Source organism: Aspergillus tanneri (assembly GCF_003426965.1).
Source record: "Aspergillus tanneri strain NIH1004 chromosome Unknown AapTan_3_pilon_pilon_pilon, whole genome shotgun sequence".
Lineage (NCBI taxonomy): Eukaryota > Fungi > Ascomycota > Eurotiomycetes > Eurotiales > Aspergillaceae > Aspergillus > Aspergillus tanneri.
Window position 1 is genome coordinate 2,357,182 of NW_022984630.1, and position 18,068 is coordinate 2,375,249.

Below are 18,068 nucleotides of genomic sequence, written 5' to 3' on the forward strand. Positions count from 1 at the left end.
CGCCATGGAACGTCCACCAGGGATCGACAGTCGAAACAACCTAACGGTTGGTGACTCCACCCCGCATCCACTGGTCCATTTGGTCTGGATTATTCCATTAGTATTTATACGGAGTATTCTCGGTACATACAGTATGATACCAGGATGCATAACTGTCAATGCATGCAGTCTTAGACAAGGGGAGAATTCCATAGGGAAAAAATAGCAATAATAGTAAAGAATAAATAAAAAAAATACATGCACTATCCGTATGCCACACCGTCAGTCACATCAGTGAAATGGAGGGGGACTGAAGAAGTAAGTTTGAGACGACACGAATCATCAGTCAGTGGCTGATGGATCGACTGTACATACATTCATCCATACTACATTCTACTTGGACATACACGCGTACAAAGATATACAGTATGTATGTGGAGGTGGCAAAAAGGATTTTATCTGCCTATTTCTGTATAGTTAATATATTTATGTACCTACTTAGATAATCATAACCATATGTAGTTAACTGGAGTATCATAGCCAGCATCTCTTTGTGCGTGTATGTATTAGTATTATTAATGTGCATACCTAAAGGGAAAACTGTACCCGTGACGACAGTATCTTACATACCATACTGAGTAGCTTACATACCAAATGAGGTACGCGGGTGAAAGAATCTCCTATCTCGGAGCTCCGTGTACATTGCATAGGACTAACTAGTTGATTAGGATAAGATGGCGAGTTATGGAATCTATTGATTACTGGATAAAGTAGATTTGTTATCTAATAGATGGCTGTTACATAGTTAGTATCTACTGTATGAGTACTCCGTATATGGTATATAGAGTAAAACTTCAGTATAATTGACAATATACTCTATGGAATAGGTAGCCCTGAAATTAGATATATACTCATCGTAGTTTACTTCTTAGTAAAAAGCTATCAAGATAGTATTCATACACTAAGGTAGGTTGTGAGATACCTCCGGACGAGTCTCAAGAACAAATTTAGACCGACAGGACATCAATTAAAGGTACATGAAATACAATAACTAATATGTACAATCAAATTAAGATAATCATTACCATAGGTTACCTATGATTAAGGTATATCAGATATACTAAGCCTCCAGGAATATAGTAGGACCGTCTAAGCTCACTAACCAGGTAGTACGGTGTACCGCACTGTGCACTCTGCAGAGTGGGCTTTTAATTTTGATGCTCATCGGCTAGAAACGGACCACCTAGCTACATAAAAGTAGATCGAAACTAACTCGTAGATCGATATATGAGCTCGTATTCACTGTATGAGGCTGTTTCTTAAAGTATGGACTACTCTGTACCTACCTGGTCTAACTGATCCAAGTAATTTTAAACGAGATCATCCTGATATTATGGATCCACATAAGGAGCACTACGAAGGTATGTGGACTCGTCCTCTATCAAAATATGCCAAATGTATGTTCTGTACGGATTATACAGGTCTATCACAGATATACAATCATAGATCACCAACTGATTTTCCCCCTCTCTCGATCAAATCCCCCCCTTAACTGCTCTTTCGGCTTCACTACCTTCCCCTGCAGCACCGTGTATCGGATCACATTCTCACAGTCCTCCGGTCGCACTCGTGCCAGCCAGATCCCCTGCGCCGCTCCTTCTTCCCCCCCGGACTCCTTCCGATACCACTCGAAATCTCGTCGTCGGTACACGATCACATTCGCCGAATACTTGTGTCCCCCCACATGGCTGATAAAGTAGATCCCCACGCCGCCCGGTCGCTCGTCGTCCATGTCCCGATACAGTCCTAGCGGCCGGAGGTGGCGCTCGAATTCCCGCTTGAGAAGCGGCGCTGACTGTCCGCAGCGCGCATCGCGCGTGCGCTGCGAGCAGAGGAGAATCACGGCGGCGTGTGGACACTGACGGGATCGTAGCGACGTGGTCCCTTCGTCCGTCAGGGCTGGGGCTGGGGCTTGGCCAAGTGGCGTCGTCGTGGTCGGCGCCGGGTTGACAAAGTATTGGATGAGTTGAGGTACGAGGATGGGCGTGACGTGGTCCACGACGGTGAAGCTGGGGAGGAGCAGCACGCTGGTGGGTTGTTTCCCTGGTGCATGCTCGTGGTATTCGTCGGGGACCGGGATGTTGGACGCCGAGAGTTTCAGTTTCTGCAGTGGACATGGGACGCGTGGGTTAGCGGACCATGATCGACTCTTATTCTCTTTCTCTCACAAATACGTTTATCTTACCCCGTTACTAGGCTCCAGTCCACCCTTCTCGATCGCTTCCATGACGCTGCCGGGCTCGTCAGCCACGTCTCGCACCCAATCGGTCTTGCCGGTGGCTACCAGCAGATGGGTCGCCCAGCCATTCACATTGGCGTAGACTTCGTCTTGCTGGTCCACGTCAAACCTGGCGGGGTATCGAATGGTGCAGGAGGCGCAGTCGTGGAGACATTCTTCGCCGTCCACCGAGGGGTCGGTCTTGGGGAACAAGGTGTCGTAGGAGGGGGCCGTTGAAAATTCCTCGACCGACCGGACCGGGCTCCCTCTGGGGGATTCGGACGGCGTAGAGCCAAAGAACGAAGTGCCTCGTCGAAAGAGAGCCTGCATGGCGAGACGATGAGCGATGGTTCGAAATCCGATCAGGAGCGACCGCAATCTTATCAATCAATGCCAAGCACGGAACTAGTCCCGGCTGACTCATACGCGGTTACAAAGTACGTTGATTGTTGGTTCCTATTTCTATCTAAATCACCAACTTTATTGTCCGTACGGACGACCATTCGGATTGAAGTTGATGGTGTACGGGAGGTCCCCCGGCCCCTGAGGTTCTACCAAGCGGATGACGCTCCCCTCTGAGCTCTCGGACGTGTTCGATCGCATCGGTCGCAGCGAGCGCAGGGACGGCGTTTGAGGGACAGCTAGTGTGCGATGCGGCTCCTGCAATCGAGGATTAAGGCGCGGTTTCGGCGGGGTGCTGTACAGCGAGTGGGCTTCCCAGGTTGATGCATTCGATATCTGTCGACTGTGACTCCGGCCGCGGGAGAGCGCCTCGCTGTCGTCATGGAAGTCCATCGTATCGGTCTCACCCTCCTCGTCCGACGGTCCGATGATGGATTCACTCGCACCGCGGGAACTGTCATCTCCGACCGTTCCCAGGATCTGAGGATCCTCGAGTTTCATCCCCCGCAAGAGCTCCGCAAAGACATGCATCAACTGGTGGAATTCGTGTTCGTAGAGCTCGTGCGCCGAGAAGCGAGCACGTTCGTAGAGGGCGAGAAACTCTGCTCCAATCTCCGGTGGATGGAGCATATCCAATCCAGCCAGATGTTGTAGATACTCCCGTAGTCCCATGGAAGCTGGTCGCCGCATGACTTCCACTACGCGCGTATCCGGGGGGGCAGGATCGACGTCGGCGGAAGAAGAAGCGTGGTTGAAGGCGAAAAGGGGATCCGGGGGCGCAAGGGAGACCGCCTTGGCTTCGATGAGATTTGGCAACTCCTGAATGACAGTCTTGTAGGGCAGATCGGGCAGATCGGTAGACGACGGGGACGACCAGCCTGGGTGCTCGACGTGTTCCCAGGGTGGATGGTCGCGATCGACCACAAGCATCGGGTAGTCATCAAAACGGTTCCCATCGGCCGCCATGTCTCGTGGCCGAGCCTGGTAGGCCACGATGGCGCTGCGAGCCAGTCCCTCCATCACCAAGCGCCGCACACCCTTGCCGACATCCTCCTTCTCGATGGGGATCCATGCCTTGGGGATCCCCGAGAGGACGGTGCGGTTGGTGTAGATCCGCGTCGCATAGATCAAGGCCGCCAGAAGAATGGTCACGACGTATCCGCCGGTGATGATAAAGATGTTGGTGAGTCGGGAGGTGATGTAGCATTGATAGATGGCGTCGGCGGGGGTCAAGATCACCAGGCAGAAGAGGATCACGAAGAGCACGGTGAAGACGGTGTGGTTGAGCACGCGGTAGAAATTCCAGGCCATGATCGCAGGCGCAGCATCCTGCGCGTCGCGGCTTAACTTCCTGTGCAAGAACACTTCCCAGGAGGCGATGACGGAGGACGGCGGGTTGCACGTGACCTATCATCGCACTACGGTCTCTACTGTTTACTCTACTGGGAATATATACAACAGCCGGTCTATATCCACTGATAAAGATAATTTTGATACGCTATCTACGAATGCTCTGCACTGGAATGTAACCCTCAATCGTCCTGGATGGCCACCTCGTCTTCCCACTGCTGCGTGGCCTCTCCCCGAGCCCGCCGGATCACTCTCTCAATGCCATCCAAACCCCTCTTGAGGACGTCCATCTTGGGGCCGTAGCTCAGACGCACGAAATGATGGCAGGGACTATCAAACAGGTCGCGTCTCTTCGCCGGGTTCAGGTCAAAGAAGATTCCCGGCACCACAATGACTTTCTCGGTCAAGAGAGCGTTGAAGAAGTTCAGACCGTCAGAGATGTTTGCCTTGGCTGGAAGAGGGGGCTCGATGGATGTTAGGTCTAGCCAGATGTAGAAGGTGGCCTGCGGGACGTCCTGGACGCGGAATCCAATCTCAGACAGACGCTTCAGGACGAAATCACGCTTGTCGCGGAAATGCTGCTGCAGTGCCTTCATCTCGGCACGCACCAGAGACGGCTCAAGCATAGGGATCGCCGCCTCCTGGAAGGGAGCGTTGGCACCACCGTCCAGATAGGACCCGGCCGAACCCAGGGCATCAATGAATTCCTTGGGGCCAACCACCCAAGCGATTCGCCAGCCGGGAAGACGGAAGCGCTTGGTGAGACCGTCGATCAGAAGTACATCTATCCAAAGTTAGTCTTGTTGCGCGGATCCAGGAGGAGCGGGGTATGGTTAGACCAACCGTCCTTGTTGACGTCCACCACATTCGAAGCACCACTGATCGTGCTTCCATCACAGTCGGTGGTGTAGTTGTAGCCGCCGTAGAATTCATCCAGGATCAGGGTCGCACGATCTCGGCAGATGTCCTGAATCCGAGCCAATTCCTCGTGAGAGACAAAGTGTCCCGTGGGATTCCGGGGGTTCGAGGTAAGCAGCACCGACGTTCCACGGGCGATCTCCTCGGCGATCTTGTCGGGGTGAATGTGGTAGTGGTCGTCCTGGGCGAGGGGCATAGGGATCGGAGCAATCTGAAGCTGTGAGTCAGCGGTGGTCATGGTGGTCATGGTGGATGAGGGTAGAAAGGACTCACGTTCTTGAACAAGCTCAACATCTCCGAGTAGGCCGAGTAGTCGGGAATGGGGAAGGACAGGTACGAGTTGCCCAGGATGGCAGCAATTCGGATCAACCCAGCACGACCACCGGGGACGATGCAGACATTCTCCCAGGTATACTGGCTCTCCTTGCCTTGACGATAGTGCTCATTGTATAGACGAGCGACGGCCGCACGCAGAGGCTTGATGCCGGCTGTGGGGCCGTATTCGCGGGCAGCAGAGGTGATGGGAATACTCGTCGGTCGCGGAAAGCTTCCTTCGATCTCGTCATCGGCTTCGGGGGCGCCCTGACCCAGGTTGGCCCAGGAAGCCGGATCTTCGCCATAACCATGCTCTGTCGCACGTTCGGTACACCAGACTACACCAGTTGAGGCTCGCGAGGCATCCAGGCCGGCGTGTGGACGGTGGCCTTCGTGGGCCGAGCGGAATTGACGGTGAGTTTCCGACCGGAGTTCTATAGATCAGATAGGTTAGTTTTGGAATGGTTGATGGGATGCTTTATTTGAAAAAAAAAAAAAAAAAAAATAGTTTGGGCCCAAGGTTGTAAGGCTGGATTCCCATGCCCAGCCTCAGCGAAGAATACGAGAGGATCGACATCAATACCATCATGGAATGACAATGAGATGGACAGGAACAGAACAGGAAGGACAACATACCATTCTCCGACAATTCTTTGCCGAGAGAGAATCGCCGGTTGGATGGACGCAGGATACTCACACGGCGGCCCGAGAAGGACATCTTGGGGACTTTCGGGGAGACAGGAGTTTGCAGGAAGGACGAAAGAGAGGGAGGGACGAGAGGAGAAAAGGGAATACTAATAATAAATAAAGAACCCCAATAATAATGATAATCCCTCAGGATCGTTCATCCCCCAGGATTGAATTAGTTGCCAATGACGACTGCCCGGCTTGCTTTGCTGTCCCCATCAGAGTGGCAGTTGCCCCTGTCTGTCTCTCTTTTTTGGCACACGAAAATAATCGCACCTGTCAGAAAGACAATACTGTGACTTCGGCATCTCGCCGGCGTCGTCAGTCCCGATCCACTACCGTGGTGGATCCCATCCGATGGTGGATGTCGGTCTACTTTCTTAGTTCTCTCTCGACTCTTGATTTCACTTCAGTGCAATTTCATTCATCCATCGGAAGTTTCCCAGTTCCGGGAAAAAGCAACAACTATACATCGGCTCTTGTCTAGAACGAGGACAAATAAAAAAAGAGAAAAAAGTAAAGGAAATCTCAATCGAGCATCTCGATCAAATAGCAGTATACATACATCATGCAGTCATTGTCCCACGGACCTAGGAGGAAAAGTAGGCCCAAATAAGATAGAAAAAAAAAAAAATCGTCAAGGAACAAATCCATCGTCGTCTTTCCCACGCCATGCCATGGCAGAAGAATACAATAGCAACGAGACTCCTAGCCAGTGACAGAACGATCACACCAAAAAAAAAAAGAAAAGAAATCCCGGTCCTTTTTTTTCTTTCTTCCTGTTTATAAACGAGAACAATACCAAATGGCTTCTCAACAGTCTCAAGCCAATCCAGTTGGAAATGAGTTGTCGAACACCCGGAGACAACGCCAGCAACTTCCTTGAGAAACCCATCCTTGCTTATCTCTCAAACAGAACCAGAGAAAATCAAAAAAGGGAGGACGGGTAGATAAAGAGGGGGGAAACAGAGATAAAGAGGGAGAAAATGAAACAGTCGACGATGAGACCGTAGAAGACATCCCGTGAATGCTAATTTGATCCCTTCAGTTCTCAACAGCTTGGCAATATAGTTGGATCTCCCCAACTTGGCCACGAGCAAGAGAGTCACGGTGCTGCTCTCGCCACTCCATGAATGCCAGCTGGACGGCTTCGTCGCTGTCGATCGTCACAAAGTCCCCATCCTCGTCCCGATACCGCAGTCGGACCGACTTGTTGCCAATGGATCGATTGGTGAACCGGGCCAGTTTCGCATCCACCCGGTCCGTTAGCGACCGGAACATGATGTTGCTGGCTATCACCAGCGTGACGTAGTTGTCGTCGAAGTTCACCTTGGCTTTGAGCTGAGTGGGCATAAGAGGGTCCTCCGCTGGCTCGTGACTCAAGGGAGAAGTAGGCTGATCCGACGAGCCGTTGGTGATCCGCGACTCGGAGTACTGGGGCTCGTTAAAATGCGTCGCAGCCACATGTCGCGGGTCGTGATGATGATGTGAGGGGGGATTGGGAAGGTGGTTGGCGCTTCGGATAGGGAGGTTGTTGTTGGTAGGCGAGTTATTCTGACTCCGGTTGACCGGAGCCTTCATGCTGGCCATGTGAGCCGGGATCGGCGGTACGGGAACGTTGTCGACCGTCTGCATGGTGTGCGCACCCATGTATCGACGGGCTTCGGAGTTGTGATGATGGATATCAGGACTGCTCGCCGATCGCATCCGCTGCGCCATGCCATTGGGTGTTTGAGACATTGGTGGCAAGGAGGGACGTTGAGAAGAGCGTCCATTTGGCGGGGTATTGGCAAAATAGGGATTCGAATTGGATCCGTCTCTCGATACCCCCCGGGACAATGCAGGAGCAGTGTACCGATTGGTGTCTTCGCTCCAGGTGGCCGAGGTCTGCCGGCCGTAAGAAAATCCGGTGGACTGTGAGCTCGAGCGAGTCGACGGCGTCTCTGTAACGGGTGAGAAGTATGAGGGCGCGTTTCTCTCAGCAGGGGACATCCCACCGCTGGGGAACTGCGTATGCACGGAGAGATTCGGTTCTGGCAATGGGAAGCGTGGTGGACGACCCCCAGACAGTGGCGGGCCAGAGCTACCACTTCCCCCTGTCGCCGATCGGGTCCGCAGACTCGTGCTGGAAGCGTTTCGACTCATTGGAAATTCCGAAAGGTATGCTGCATCCTTGGAGGCTTCCTGTTCGGCATCGTATTCCTGCTGGTATGGGTTTGGAATGTTCGTCATGCCTTTCATGTAGGTGAACTCCGTTTCTGACGTGCCGGTGCTTCGAGTACTCCGATGCTCGGCTTGAATCGCGCGCTGAGTGTCGATGTCCTTGGACCATTTACGCATGACATCCTCGTTCTGATAGCGTATGATGAAGTTATCCACCACTCCAGGGTCGCCTTTCCAGAAGATTTGGATGCGGTAGGAGCCTATGAGAAAGCGGTCAGCAGCCGATCGGGGTTCCATGAGATGACGATTCAATTTCCCGTACCTGGCTTTTGAAGGCAAACAATGTCCGTTACATTGGCCATGTAAATGCGACCTTTCAGCTGGAGGCGTGGCTTTCCCTTTATTGTGGTAGTAGGCTTGTCCTTGCCCGGGATCAATTTGTTTTTTTGTTTGTTCGGATTGATATCCTTGCAGCAGAGAAGGATACGCTCGAAGAGGTAGATGTGGTACTAGACTCGAGAAACCAGGGAAATGCCCCCAGATAAAGTTAGCAAGCAAATTTCTCTCAAGCCGTCCAGTGGATTTAATCCCTCTGGAAACACGCTGGCCCTTTTCAAAAATAACAAAGCAAAATTCCCATACGTGGGACAAGATAATGTGCGACTGAATTTGGCTTTTGGGTGGTGTGTGTGTGTGTGTGTATGTATGTGTGTTTGGAGGGGTGGTTATCATCCATGACAAAGACGTGTCGAGGCAAGGTGAATGTCTCCCGAACACTCAGTTCCAATATGGGTTAGGTAAATGGTAGTGGATGGGGCCGTGGAACTTTTCCAGGGGGTTCAATGCAAAAAGGGTACACATCTGATAAACAGGTGCATTCGAAAGTAAATGACGCTCCTTTATGGGCTATTCAACCAGAGGTGGTGCCACGAAACGAGGCCATATTCACGAGTCACAATTGCATATGCAAACCATAGTGTGTAGGGTAAACGATATTCGTGGGCCAAAAATCCTCATAACAGTGGGTGATTGAAAGGGAACACACCTCTCTCTCTGAATCCTTGCCGTTGTCGCCCTTTAAGACTGTAAAAGTACCAAATCGTAGCAGGTTGCCAAACGAGTCGATTTTGAGGGTTTTCCAATCATCCACTCGCTCGTCCAGTTCTGTGAATGCCGTAGCCAGGTGCTCTTTGTCGATTGCATCGTTCGCAGAATCGAGGACCGACTGAATCGAATCGATGGCGCGGGTGATATCGGTCTGAAGGTCTACATCTTCTGTCTGCTTGCGCAACTCCTACTCGGAAGATTAGTTAGTGTATTGTCCGCGGGGGAGTCCAATATGTGGCATCTGTCTAGCAGCCCGGAACAAAGCAAAGAAAGGAATGGGCGACTAAAAAAAATTACTCACACTTAACATCAAGGGGTACTTGGTTAGCCGTTGGAAAGGCTTGACGAAGAAACCATTCAACGTTGCGGGTTGAGCCACCATTTGCTTCAAGTCAAGGGGGCGGGGAGCTGCCCGAATCTTATCCCATTCTTGAAGGCAAACCTCATCACAGCGCATCTGGTTCGCGATAAAAGGCTCGTACTGTCGAAAAGCTTCCTCATGCTGAATGAACAGCTCTCCCCAATTCTGCTTTTCCTCCGGCAGCGCATAGTGTTGCTCGATGCGAATCAAGAATCGCTGGGCAAAATCCAGGAGGTTATTCAGGTTCAAGAAAATCTGGTGGCTGGCATCCCCGGTCAAAGCCCCCGTTTCTTCCAATTCTTTCTTCAGGGCCTGGAGGTTCTGCAGATGGTGAACGTAGTCGCGCTCGGTTTCCAGCAGCTCCTTGAGAATATGCTCTCGTTTGGTCAACTTCACCGTTCTCTCCGGGGCGTGGGTGGAGTAATCGGTTGGCCGCTTGAGCTGACCCTGCATTTCCAAAATATCCAAGACACGGTTCACCATTTTGATCACCTTGATGAAACCTGTGGTGCTGTCACCGTACAGATCGGTGATCAGGAAGCAGTCTTGCTGGGGGAAGGCCAGCTCCTGGAGGGAAGCCTGCAGGAACTTGAAGGTGGCGGCTTTCGGGCGTTTCGCCTCAGGGACCTTTGTGGGATCGATTTCGAGATATTCGTCGGGGCCGGAGGCATTGTAGATGGTCAAGAGAGGGTATCCATTCCGCAAGCAGGTCCATAGCGAGGCCACGGGATCTGTATTGGCCTGCAATCGATCGGCATCCTCCATCTCGTGCAGATGCTGTTCGAATTCCGGGAGCTCTGTCAGGCGTTTTTTGAGGTTGACACAGCTCTGATATATCGACTCACCGCCGCGGCGGTTGATGATGTTGTCCTCAGGAATGGGACCGCCATTTCCCACCACCACGGTCTCGGCCATTTCGACTTGGCGACGATGGAGACCGGGAGAGGAACTCGGAGCGGTAGGGGAGGAAACAGAGTCGGCTCAAATCTGCGCAGCAGATCGAGGGAACGGGGAGAAGAGACGGACTAGCAGGCGTGGTTGTACAGGAAGAGGAAGAATCAAGTCGAGCATGGAGTACTTGAATGCGAGCGGTGGACCGATGCGGGATGAATGGCGCAAGCGAGCAGCTAAGAAAGTGAGTGGAGATGGTGGTACGTTAACTCCCTCTCCCGCTGAGTCAAACCGAGCAAATCGAGGAAGATTAATAAACCCGTCAGAAGGGAGAAGAAATCCAGAGGCAAAAAAAGATAAGAAAAGATAAAGATGTTCAGGTCAAAGCCTAGTGACCATGAATTTTCGTTAATTTTTCTCTCTATCACACTTTTCTTTCTTTTTTAATCTTTCCCCTGGAGAAAAGAATCGGGGGTATTTTTTTTCTTTTTTTTTTTTGATGATTATTTTCCACTGGTTTTAATCCCAGTTCAATTCTCCCACCCTTGCTGGGAAATCAACCAGCCCCGGGGGTTAAGGATTAGGAAATTCGGGAGGGAGTAAAAAAGGGTTGAATGTGGGGGGGGGTTTGCCGCTGCAGCCAGGCAAGCGTCGAGGTCAGTAGGAGGTGCTTTGGGAGAGACTAGAAATAGCGCCTCCAGGAAAGTACCCAGTCCGGTCCGTCAGCCTAGAACTCGGTAGTCGGTAAGTTATGGTTATGGAAGAGGTGGATAGAAAATCAGGTTGGTTCCATGGAAGAGAGAGAGGCAAGACCCTTTCTTTCTTTCTTCCTTGGGTCTTCGATCGGGTAATTCCCGAGAAATGGGCGAGTTGTAGGGAACCAGAAAAGAATAGTAATAAATGAATATAATAATGTCTACCAGCAGAACGTTTTTAAAAAAAGAAAAGAAAAGACAAGAAAAAAAGAAAGAAAGAAAGAAAGGGAGAAAGGGGAGAAGGAAAAAAAAAAAAAAAAAGAGTGAGAAGATCGGAACGTAGGAGAGAGGAATGGCGAGGGACCAGTCAGTAAGGCACCTCACCTGCCGGACTAGGTAGCGCGCGTCAGCTGCATGAGTGAGTAAATATTAATGAGTGAATGAGTGGATTCACTTGGTCTGGTTTACTTGGTTTATCTGGGGATGCTGGACTTCATCCAACGGGTCCGAAGTCTAAATTTACGGACTGGGGGACTCAAAGTTGACTCCGATCTTGCTGTTCTCTTGATATACTACGGAATATACTTCTACAGGCTGGTCCCGATCTCTCAGCAGGGATCAGAGAAGGAGATGAAGAACGACCCTTTTCATACATGAAGCGTTTGAGATTCTGACTAGTCCGTCGGAGGGCGATCCTTCTGACGGAGTGTCAATGACGGAGTGTCAACGCGACATCGATCCGTCATCGAGTCGATCATGATCAATAGTTCCATGGTACCTACTTTGATCCTAATAGGTACTATATCTACCTAATAGTAGCTAAGGATTCACTACTGGGGATGGACGGGATGAACGGAGGACTCGACTCGTGAGATGACGGAGGACTGCAGCAAATATTGAAACTTAAGTGGATGAAAGGGGCATGATTGGCTGGGGAAGCCGACAAACCAGCCAGTTTCAGTATGGAGGGGAAGAATTGGGCCAGGTTGAGCAGGATTCACTTGAGGTACTCCAGAGGAGCAGGAGAAGCAGTGTAAATAAGTGTCTGGACGATGTTTTTGCGCTCTATATATAGACAAATGTATATATAAAATGCACACAGTAATACATAGGAGTACATCCAAGCACAGGCAAACCTTGATAAGATTAGATATTATGAAGTATCCAGACCAGAAGATAATAGCCAGAAAATTAACAACTATAAAGATGGACAACTTCCACAGGTCTCTATATCTAATAATACTATTACTCTTTGACCATTCAAGCCATGGCTTTGTTCTGTCCAGTGGTGATGTGACAACAAACTGACCTGATTCTGACTGACTAAACTAAACTAACGGTTCCCACCTGAACAAACGACTTTATTAACAGACAACTATCTGCCTTGTTATTCACAACCAACTGAGTGAATAGTGAATCATCCCCAGCATGACAATCTAGCCCTCTATTTATCGTTTCCTCTGCCAGATTCTTTTCTTCTCCCAATGTGGCGTCTGGACTAGTCAGGATTCTTCCTCGTTGACCAAAAGGGTCGGGCGTTTCCTACCATCTCTTGCCTCCCAACTCACAAGTTGCTGGTATTCGAGACCCAAAGAATTGTAGCGGACGCCTATTTCTGCCTCCTTTACAAGTAAAGCCACTCCGGTCGTAACCACGAACTCATGGCGAAGGAGGTGGCGACAACATCGGAAGCGACCATCCCTCGTCTCCTGCGGCACCACGCCGACAGCTACTCCGACTTCACCGCCCCCTCAGTGCCGACTTCCTTCAGGCTGGACGAGGGCTACTCCGATGAGACGAGGAGTCAGCCAGACAAGGACCCTGGGAATTCGCTCTCGAATGATGTGATGAATCTCCCGGACTGGCTTCTTGCTACCAGCGAGGCCGAGAGAGCTGGTGAGTTGCTTCCACCCGCGCAGCTCGCGTGTCACGATCGCAGCAGAGTCGCTCCAACTCTGTTCATTCCATTTTTCCCCCTTCTGTTCTGTGCCAATTGCCTATACAGTACCAGTCATTAACCGCTCCCATAGAGCTTGCCTACAGTTTGTTGCGATCCCTAAGCACGTCTACCGTCGCCGCCGTGGTGGACCGACTCTCGCCTCTACTGCACATGGACCCCGTTCTCAAGCTTCCTCCTGAAATCACCTCCGAGATCTTTTCCTACCTCGACCCACATACGCTTGTGACCGCATCATTGGCCTCTCGCGCCTGGCGAAATCGGATCTTTGACTGCCGCCTTTGGAGAGGCCTTTATACCTACGAAGGCTGGCGCGTTGACGTCGACGCAGTCCGCAGGTTCGAGGAGGAAAACTCAGGTCCCTTGTCCCCACAGAGCCGTAAATCCCGATCGAGGTATGCAGATGCAGACCTGGAGGAGCCGAAGCAGAAAAAGCGCGTGCCACCTAGCGGGTTAGAGTCTCGGGCAAATGGACTGCAAGCTTCCATAGAGGCCGACACCGAGGGTGATCATCTTATGAGTGACTCTTCGAATGAACGGAACAGACCAGGTTCCGGGGGGCAGCATCTCGTGGGCACCAGCAGCAGCCGCACATCTCCTCCGGAGCCCACTTCTACCCAAACAACTGGACAGATGTCCCTCACAAGTATAATCTCGCCCAAATCCCCCCTTTTAATCCGGTTACCCAGCGGTGCCGTAAAACTGAACTGGGTTCACCTCTACGCGCAGCGAAGACGGTTGGAGGAGCGATGGACCAAGGGTTGTTACAGCACCTTCCAACTTCCCCATCCGTCGTATATGGAAGAATGCCACCAGGAATGCGTATATTCCATTCAGTTCTGGGGCAAGTGGCTGGTCAGCGGAAGCCGAGATAGAACTGTGCGGGTATGGGATTTGGATACTAAAAGGTTATGGTATCGCCCGCTTGTAGGCCACACAAAGTCGGTACTGTGTCTGCAGTTCGATCCCCGTCCATCGGAAGACGTTATCATTTCCGGGAGTAGTGACAAGAGCGTCATAGTCTGGCGGTTCTCAACGGGCGAGAAGATCCACCAAATCCCCAACGCCCACGATGACTCCGTCCTGAATCTCCGATTTGATGCACGGTACCTGGTCACCTGCTCCAAGGATAAACTGATCAAAGTATGGAGTCGATGCGAACTGACGCCTGCCGATAAAGACTATCCTAACATCTGTAACGGCCCCGGAGTGACCTATCCTTCGTACATCATCAACACAGCCAGCATCCCTTCCCCGGTCTTAGAAGCGGAGATTGCCAAGGACCATGCCCATACGCTCGCGCCATACACCCTTCTGATGTCGATGGAAGGACATGGGGCGGCCGTGAACGCTATCCAGATCAACGAGGACGAGATCGTCTCTGCTTCGGGCGACCGACTCATCAAGGTCTGGAACCTCCGCAACGGCGCATGCAAAAAGACCCTGATTGGCCACGAAAAGGGCATCGCATGCGTCCAGTTTGACAGTCGACGTATCATCAGCGGCAGCAATGACAACACGGTCCGGATTTTCGACCACGTTTCCGGTGCTGAGGTTGCTTGCTTAAGGGGACATCGCAATCTGGTCCGCACCGTTCAGGCGGGCTTCGGTGATCCACCGGGAGCCGAAGAGGCGATGAGGCTGGAAGCGTTGGCAGTCGACAACGAATTCTTCGATGCCCAGCGCTCCAGCGCCGCTGTTGGCCTCGGCCCGGGTGCCCTGCGACGCGCCGGTCACTACCAGAACACCACCGGATCCCGGAATCCCAAGGACGTCAAAGCTCTCGGGGCTCGAATCCCGCCCGGGGGGGGAGGTAGCCGATGGGCCCGCATCGTCTCCGGCTCGTACGATGAATCGATCGTCATTTGGAAGAAAGACAGCCAGGGTAAATGGGTGGTTGGTCTGGAGCTGAAACAGGCCGAATGCGCAGAGGAAGCCTCATCCCCAAACGCCAACCCGACCCCCCGTATTCGTACTCCAAGACATCTTCCTCATCTTGTCCAGCCGGTGCCTCCTCAAGCCGGTCCTCAACTCCCCATCAATCCCGCCAGCACCGTCGTCCATGAACAACCCCATCCGACGATGCTAAATCATCATCTCCCTCCTCCCGTTGCCTACCCCCCTCGTCCCATGCAACCCGTGTTACAACCGACGTCTAGAGTCTTCAAACTTCAATTCGACTGTCGGAAGATCATCTGCGCCAGTCAGGATCCTCGCATCGTGGGATGGGACTTTGTGGGTGATGATGTGGAACTGAACGAAGCGTGCCAGTTTTTCAGCAGTTTATGAATATTCATCTAGAGCCTTTTCTTTTTCTTTTTTTTTTTTTTTTTCTTTTTTTTTTTCGATATTTGATCTATTTGGCTTTGGCGCTATGCTCAGGTCAAACTCTTCTCCATCGGCATTCCGATTATATTGTACATTCCATTCTCATTTTTCTATGGGATTTTCTACCTATACGCGCTGTTCCCTCCTGAACATCTAATCTTTTTTTTTTTTTTTTTTAATTTTGGCACAGGGCTTGTGATGTCATCTATATTGTGCATGAATATTAGGGTTTATGGGTTTCTGGAATCTTGGGAATTCGAACATGCAAGTCCACTAACTGCAGTTTTATGTTGGCAGTGGTATTTGCTCTTCATAACGTGGCCCTTTTGTTTTACATCGACTGTTGCATCGAGAGCAATGGAGTTCACTGATCCCTGTCCTGGCAAGTATAGACAAGATTACTAGTTCGTTGATCTTTGCATCCATTTGGTTGTCTAGAATGACAATGAAGAAAACAGATTTCAAATTGTAAAAGTGAACGGGATCTATGCGGCATCGAATAGCTCTAACAATAGGTTTTATTGGCAACTTCCGCCTTGAACAGGTCTCTGTCAGAGTAACAATAGCACGGCTAACTTGTGTGGGACCAGCATACACCTACGTATATATCAAGCAACCAACGTCGAGTGAAAGATAAGTAGTTGCCTAAAGAAAGGACGAGCTTCTGAACGACGCCCAAGAAACATCCCTCCGTCCAAATCAATTTAACCAAGCATGGGTTCCGTGATGAAAAAATTGCGAGAGGCAAACCCACGGAGCGATGTCCATGCCCTCGAGCACCATTCTGTATAATATCGAGTATGATTGCTCGGATCAACGTGAGCATGAGCTTGGTCTGTCGCGCTCTCATTTGAATTTTGGCTCCTCGCAGTAATGTAAGTATCATGAGAGCCAGTATTCGAGTCCGTTCCAGCTGTAGCCCCCAAGCAACAGGGGAAGCACAAGGTGGTGATTCCCAGATTTTGCAAGAAAGACACTGCTTTGTCCTCGCCTTCTACATCTATCCGATGCACGTTACTGGACATGGTCGATTGTGTTGTGGCGAGAAGGCATCCAGCAGAATTGCTGGTTCTGCTGGACAACGGTAGGCTTGATCCGCTTGTTCTTTCGGGCGCTTCAGCTCCTTGAGGTTGGTCACCACACGTATGATAGGATGTGCACCTAGAAGAATTATCGAAGGCATACGTCGACATCGGCCTACGCGGTCGAGTGGATATGCTGGGATTTGGCAGAGGCGGGAGTACGTCTTGTGTCGCTCGATCACGATCTCTAGGGTTCCGGTCTGCGTGGGAGGTGGAATCCCTCCCATTCATGTTGTCAAGCCCCCTTATCGACCACTCTTCCTGAGAATTTGCCCTTTCATCCACCGTACCGCCATCACACTGAGCCATTGACAGAGTCCTTCGGTGGAAGGGGTGTTCTTCCAACTGCCTTGCTACGTTCATACTATGGCCACCTTGACGATATGGAAACCTTCCGAGGACAGCAGTGCCATCTGCGGCCCTTGCAACGGGACATAGCGACTGGTTAGGTGGGGGTGTGGAGCGAGGTGATGCAAAACTAAGGATCCTTCTCCATCGTCCTCCGGAGGACCTGGCTCCAGAAGCATCAGCAGCATGGTGAGAGTTCAAGGTGCGCCGATCATGTAGTTGAGGCTGTCCATTGATCGCAGATCGTACGGGGAATTGGGAAGAGTAACCGATCGCTTCCGGGCTGCCAAACGATGGGAGCCCAGGAGGCGTGGGCGACCTCTCCGGCGGTGGATATCGTGGTAAAATTGGCCTCGCTGGGGATAGCAGGCCACCACCAGCCCACTTGGGACCCATTGATTTGTCACTGGCATCATTTAAACTGGCTGCTTGACGATGCGGCGAATGATCGCCTGATGTTGATTTGGACAACCCGCGATGTGAGCTACAGTTGTCAGACACTATGTGTGCATGGCATCCACAATGTTTTGTTCCCTGCCCCGTACAGCAGTCAAGCTTATGCATCGGATTGTGATGGGTCGATCCCTCAGGCGTCAGAGGTATGAGCATGGCCATGTTAGCTGCTAGCATGCTGTCCAGTATGTCGTTCGGTTCATTAATGGAGCCAGAGGCATGAGCATCGTTCGTAGAGCTAGCCCGAACTGCATTATATATCGAGCCCCCGTAACTTGACCAGGACGATCCCCCTTTTGCGAATTGTAAGGTTCCTTGAGCCGTTGTCTGTGTCGAGGCAGGCGCTTCATTTTGCGAGTTGGATTGGCGCTCGCTCGTCATACTGAAACAAATGGCGATGACTGCCAACACCACATTAGAACGGTTGGGATATAAGATATATAAAAATTTACTCAAAAGAGACACATTAACGACCGAAAGAACGTTCCAACGCGACTGTATATGTATGTTGTTTGAAGGATTGACCCTGATCGGTCGTGCTTTCCATACTCATTCCACTCGGAGACTAAGAAGGTGCACTAAGGGATAATTGCCAATTCAAGACATATGCAAGCAGCATATAGTCTGATGCACATCAAGAGGTAGTAAAAGAAATAATGTGTATAATACATGGCTCTCAATAGTCTATGTGCACATCTAGAGAGTAGAACCGAGAGGGGGAAATCAACCGATGAAGAGGGAGATATGGACAGCT

General features: G+C 51.1%; 6 protein-coding genes across 6 annotated transcripts; 1 reads left to right on the top strand and 5 right to left on the bottom strand.

Annotated features, from left to right (window-relative positions):
- Window positions 1-1,486: 1,486 nt before the first annotated feature.
- On the bottom strand, window positions 1,487-2,587 carry ATNIH1004_004581 (sucrase/ferredoxin-like domain-containing protein; the record flags this gene model as incomplete). The annotated part of the gene is made up of 2 exons (XM_033569251.1): window positions 1,487-2,143; window positions 2,225-2,587. The coding sequence occupies 2 exons, from the start codon at window positions 2,585-2,587 to the stop codon at window positions 1,487-1,489; spliced, it is 1,020 nt and encodes a 339-aa protein (XP_033428057.1).
- A 150-nt stretch (window positions 2,588-2,737) lies between these two features.
- On the bottom strand, window positions 2,738-3,970 carry ATNIH1004_004582 (DUF4129 domain-containing protein; the record flags this gene model as incomplete). The annotated part of the gene is made up of 1 exon (XM_033569252.1): window positions 2,738-3,970. One exon carries the CDS (start codon window positions 3,968-3,970, stop codon window positions 2,738-2,740), a length of 1,233 nt encoding a protein of 410 aa, XP_033428058.1.
- A 221-nt stretch (window positions 3,971-4,191) lies between these two features.
- On the bottom strand, window positions 4,192-5,960 carry ATNIH1004_004583 (pyridoxal phosphate-dependent aminotransferase; the record flags this gene model as incomplete). The annotated part of the gene is made up of 4 exons (XM_033569253.1): window positions 4,192-4,793; window positions 4,853-5,138; window positions 5,201-5,676; window positions 5,879-5,960. 4 exons carry the CDS (start codon window positions 5,958-5,960, stop codon window positions 4,192-4,194), a joined length of 1,446 nt encoding a protein of 481 aa, XP_033428059.1.
- A 1,013-nt stretch (window positions 5,961-6,973) lies between these two features.
- On the bottom strand, window positions 6,974-10,475 carry ATNIH1004_004584 (Rho family guanine nucleotide exchange factor CDC24; the record flags this gene model as incomplete). Its single annotated transcript, XM_033569254.1, has 4 exons — window positions 6,974-8,352; window positions 8,415-8,601; window positions 9,138-9,386; window positions 9,501-10,475. The coding sequence occupies 4 exons, from the start codon at window positions 10,473-10,475 to the stop codon at window positions 6,974-6,976; spliced, it is 2,790 nt and encodes a 929-aa protein (XP_033428060.1).
- Window positions 10,476-12,807: 2,332 nt separating this feature from the next.
- On the top strand, window positions 12,808-15,392 carry ATNIH1004_004585 (F-box and WD domain protein; the record flags this gene model as incomplete). The annotated part of the gene is made up of 2 exons (XM_033569255.1): window positions 12,808-13,042; window positions 13,177-15,392. The coding sequence occupies 2 exons, from the start codon at window positions 12,808-12,810 to the stop codon at window positions 15,390-15,392; spliced, it is 2,451 nt and encodes an 816-aa protein (XP_033428061.1).
- A 743-nt stretch (window positions 15,393-16,135) lies between these two features.
- On the bottom strand, window positions 16,136-17,695 carry ATNIH1004_004586 (uncharacterized protein; the record flags this gene model as incomplete). Its single annotated transcript, XM_033569256.1, has 1 exon — window positions 16,136-17,695. The coding sequence occupies one exon, from the start codon at window positions 17,693-17,695 to the stop codon at window positions 16,136-16,138; it is 1,560 nt and encodes a 519-aa protein (XP_033428062.1).
- Window positions 17,696-18,068: the final 373 nt, after the last annotated feature.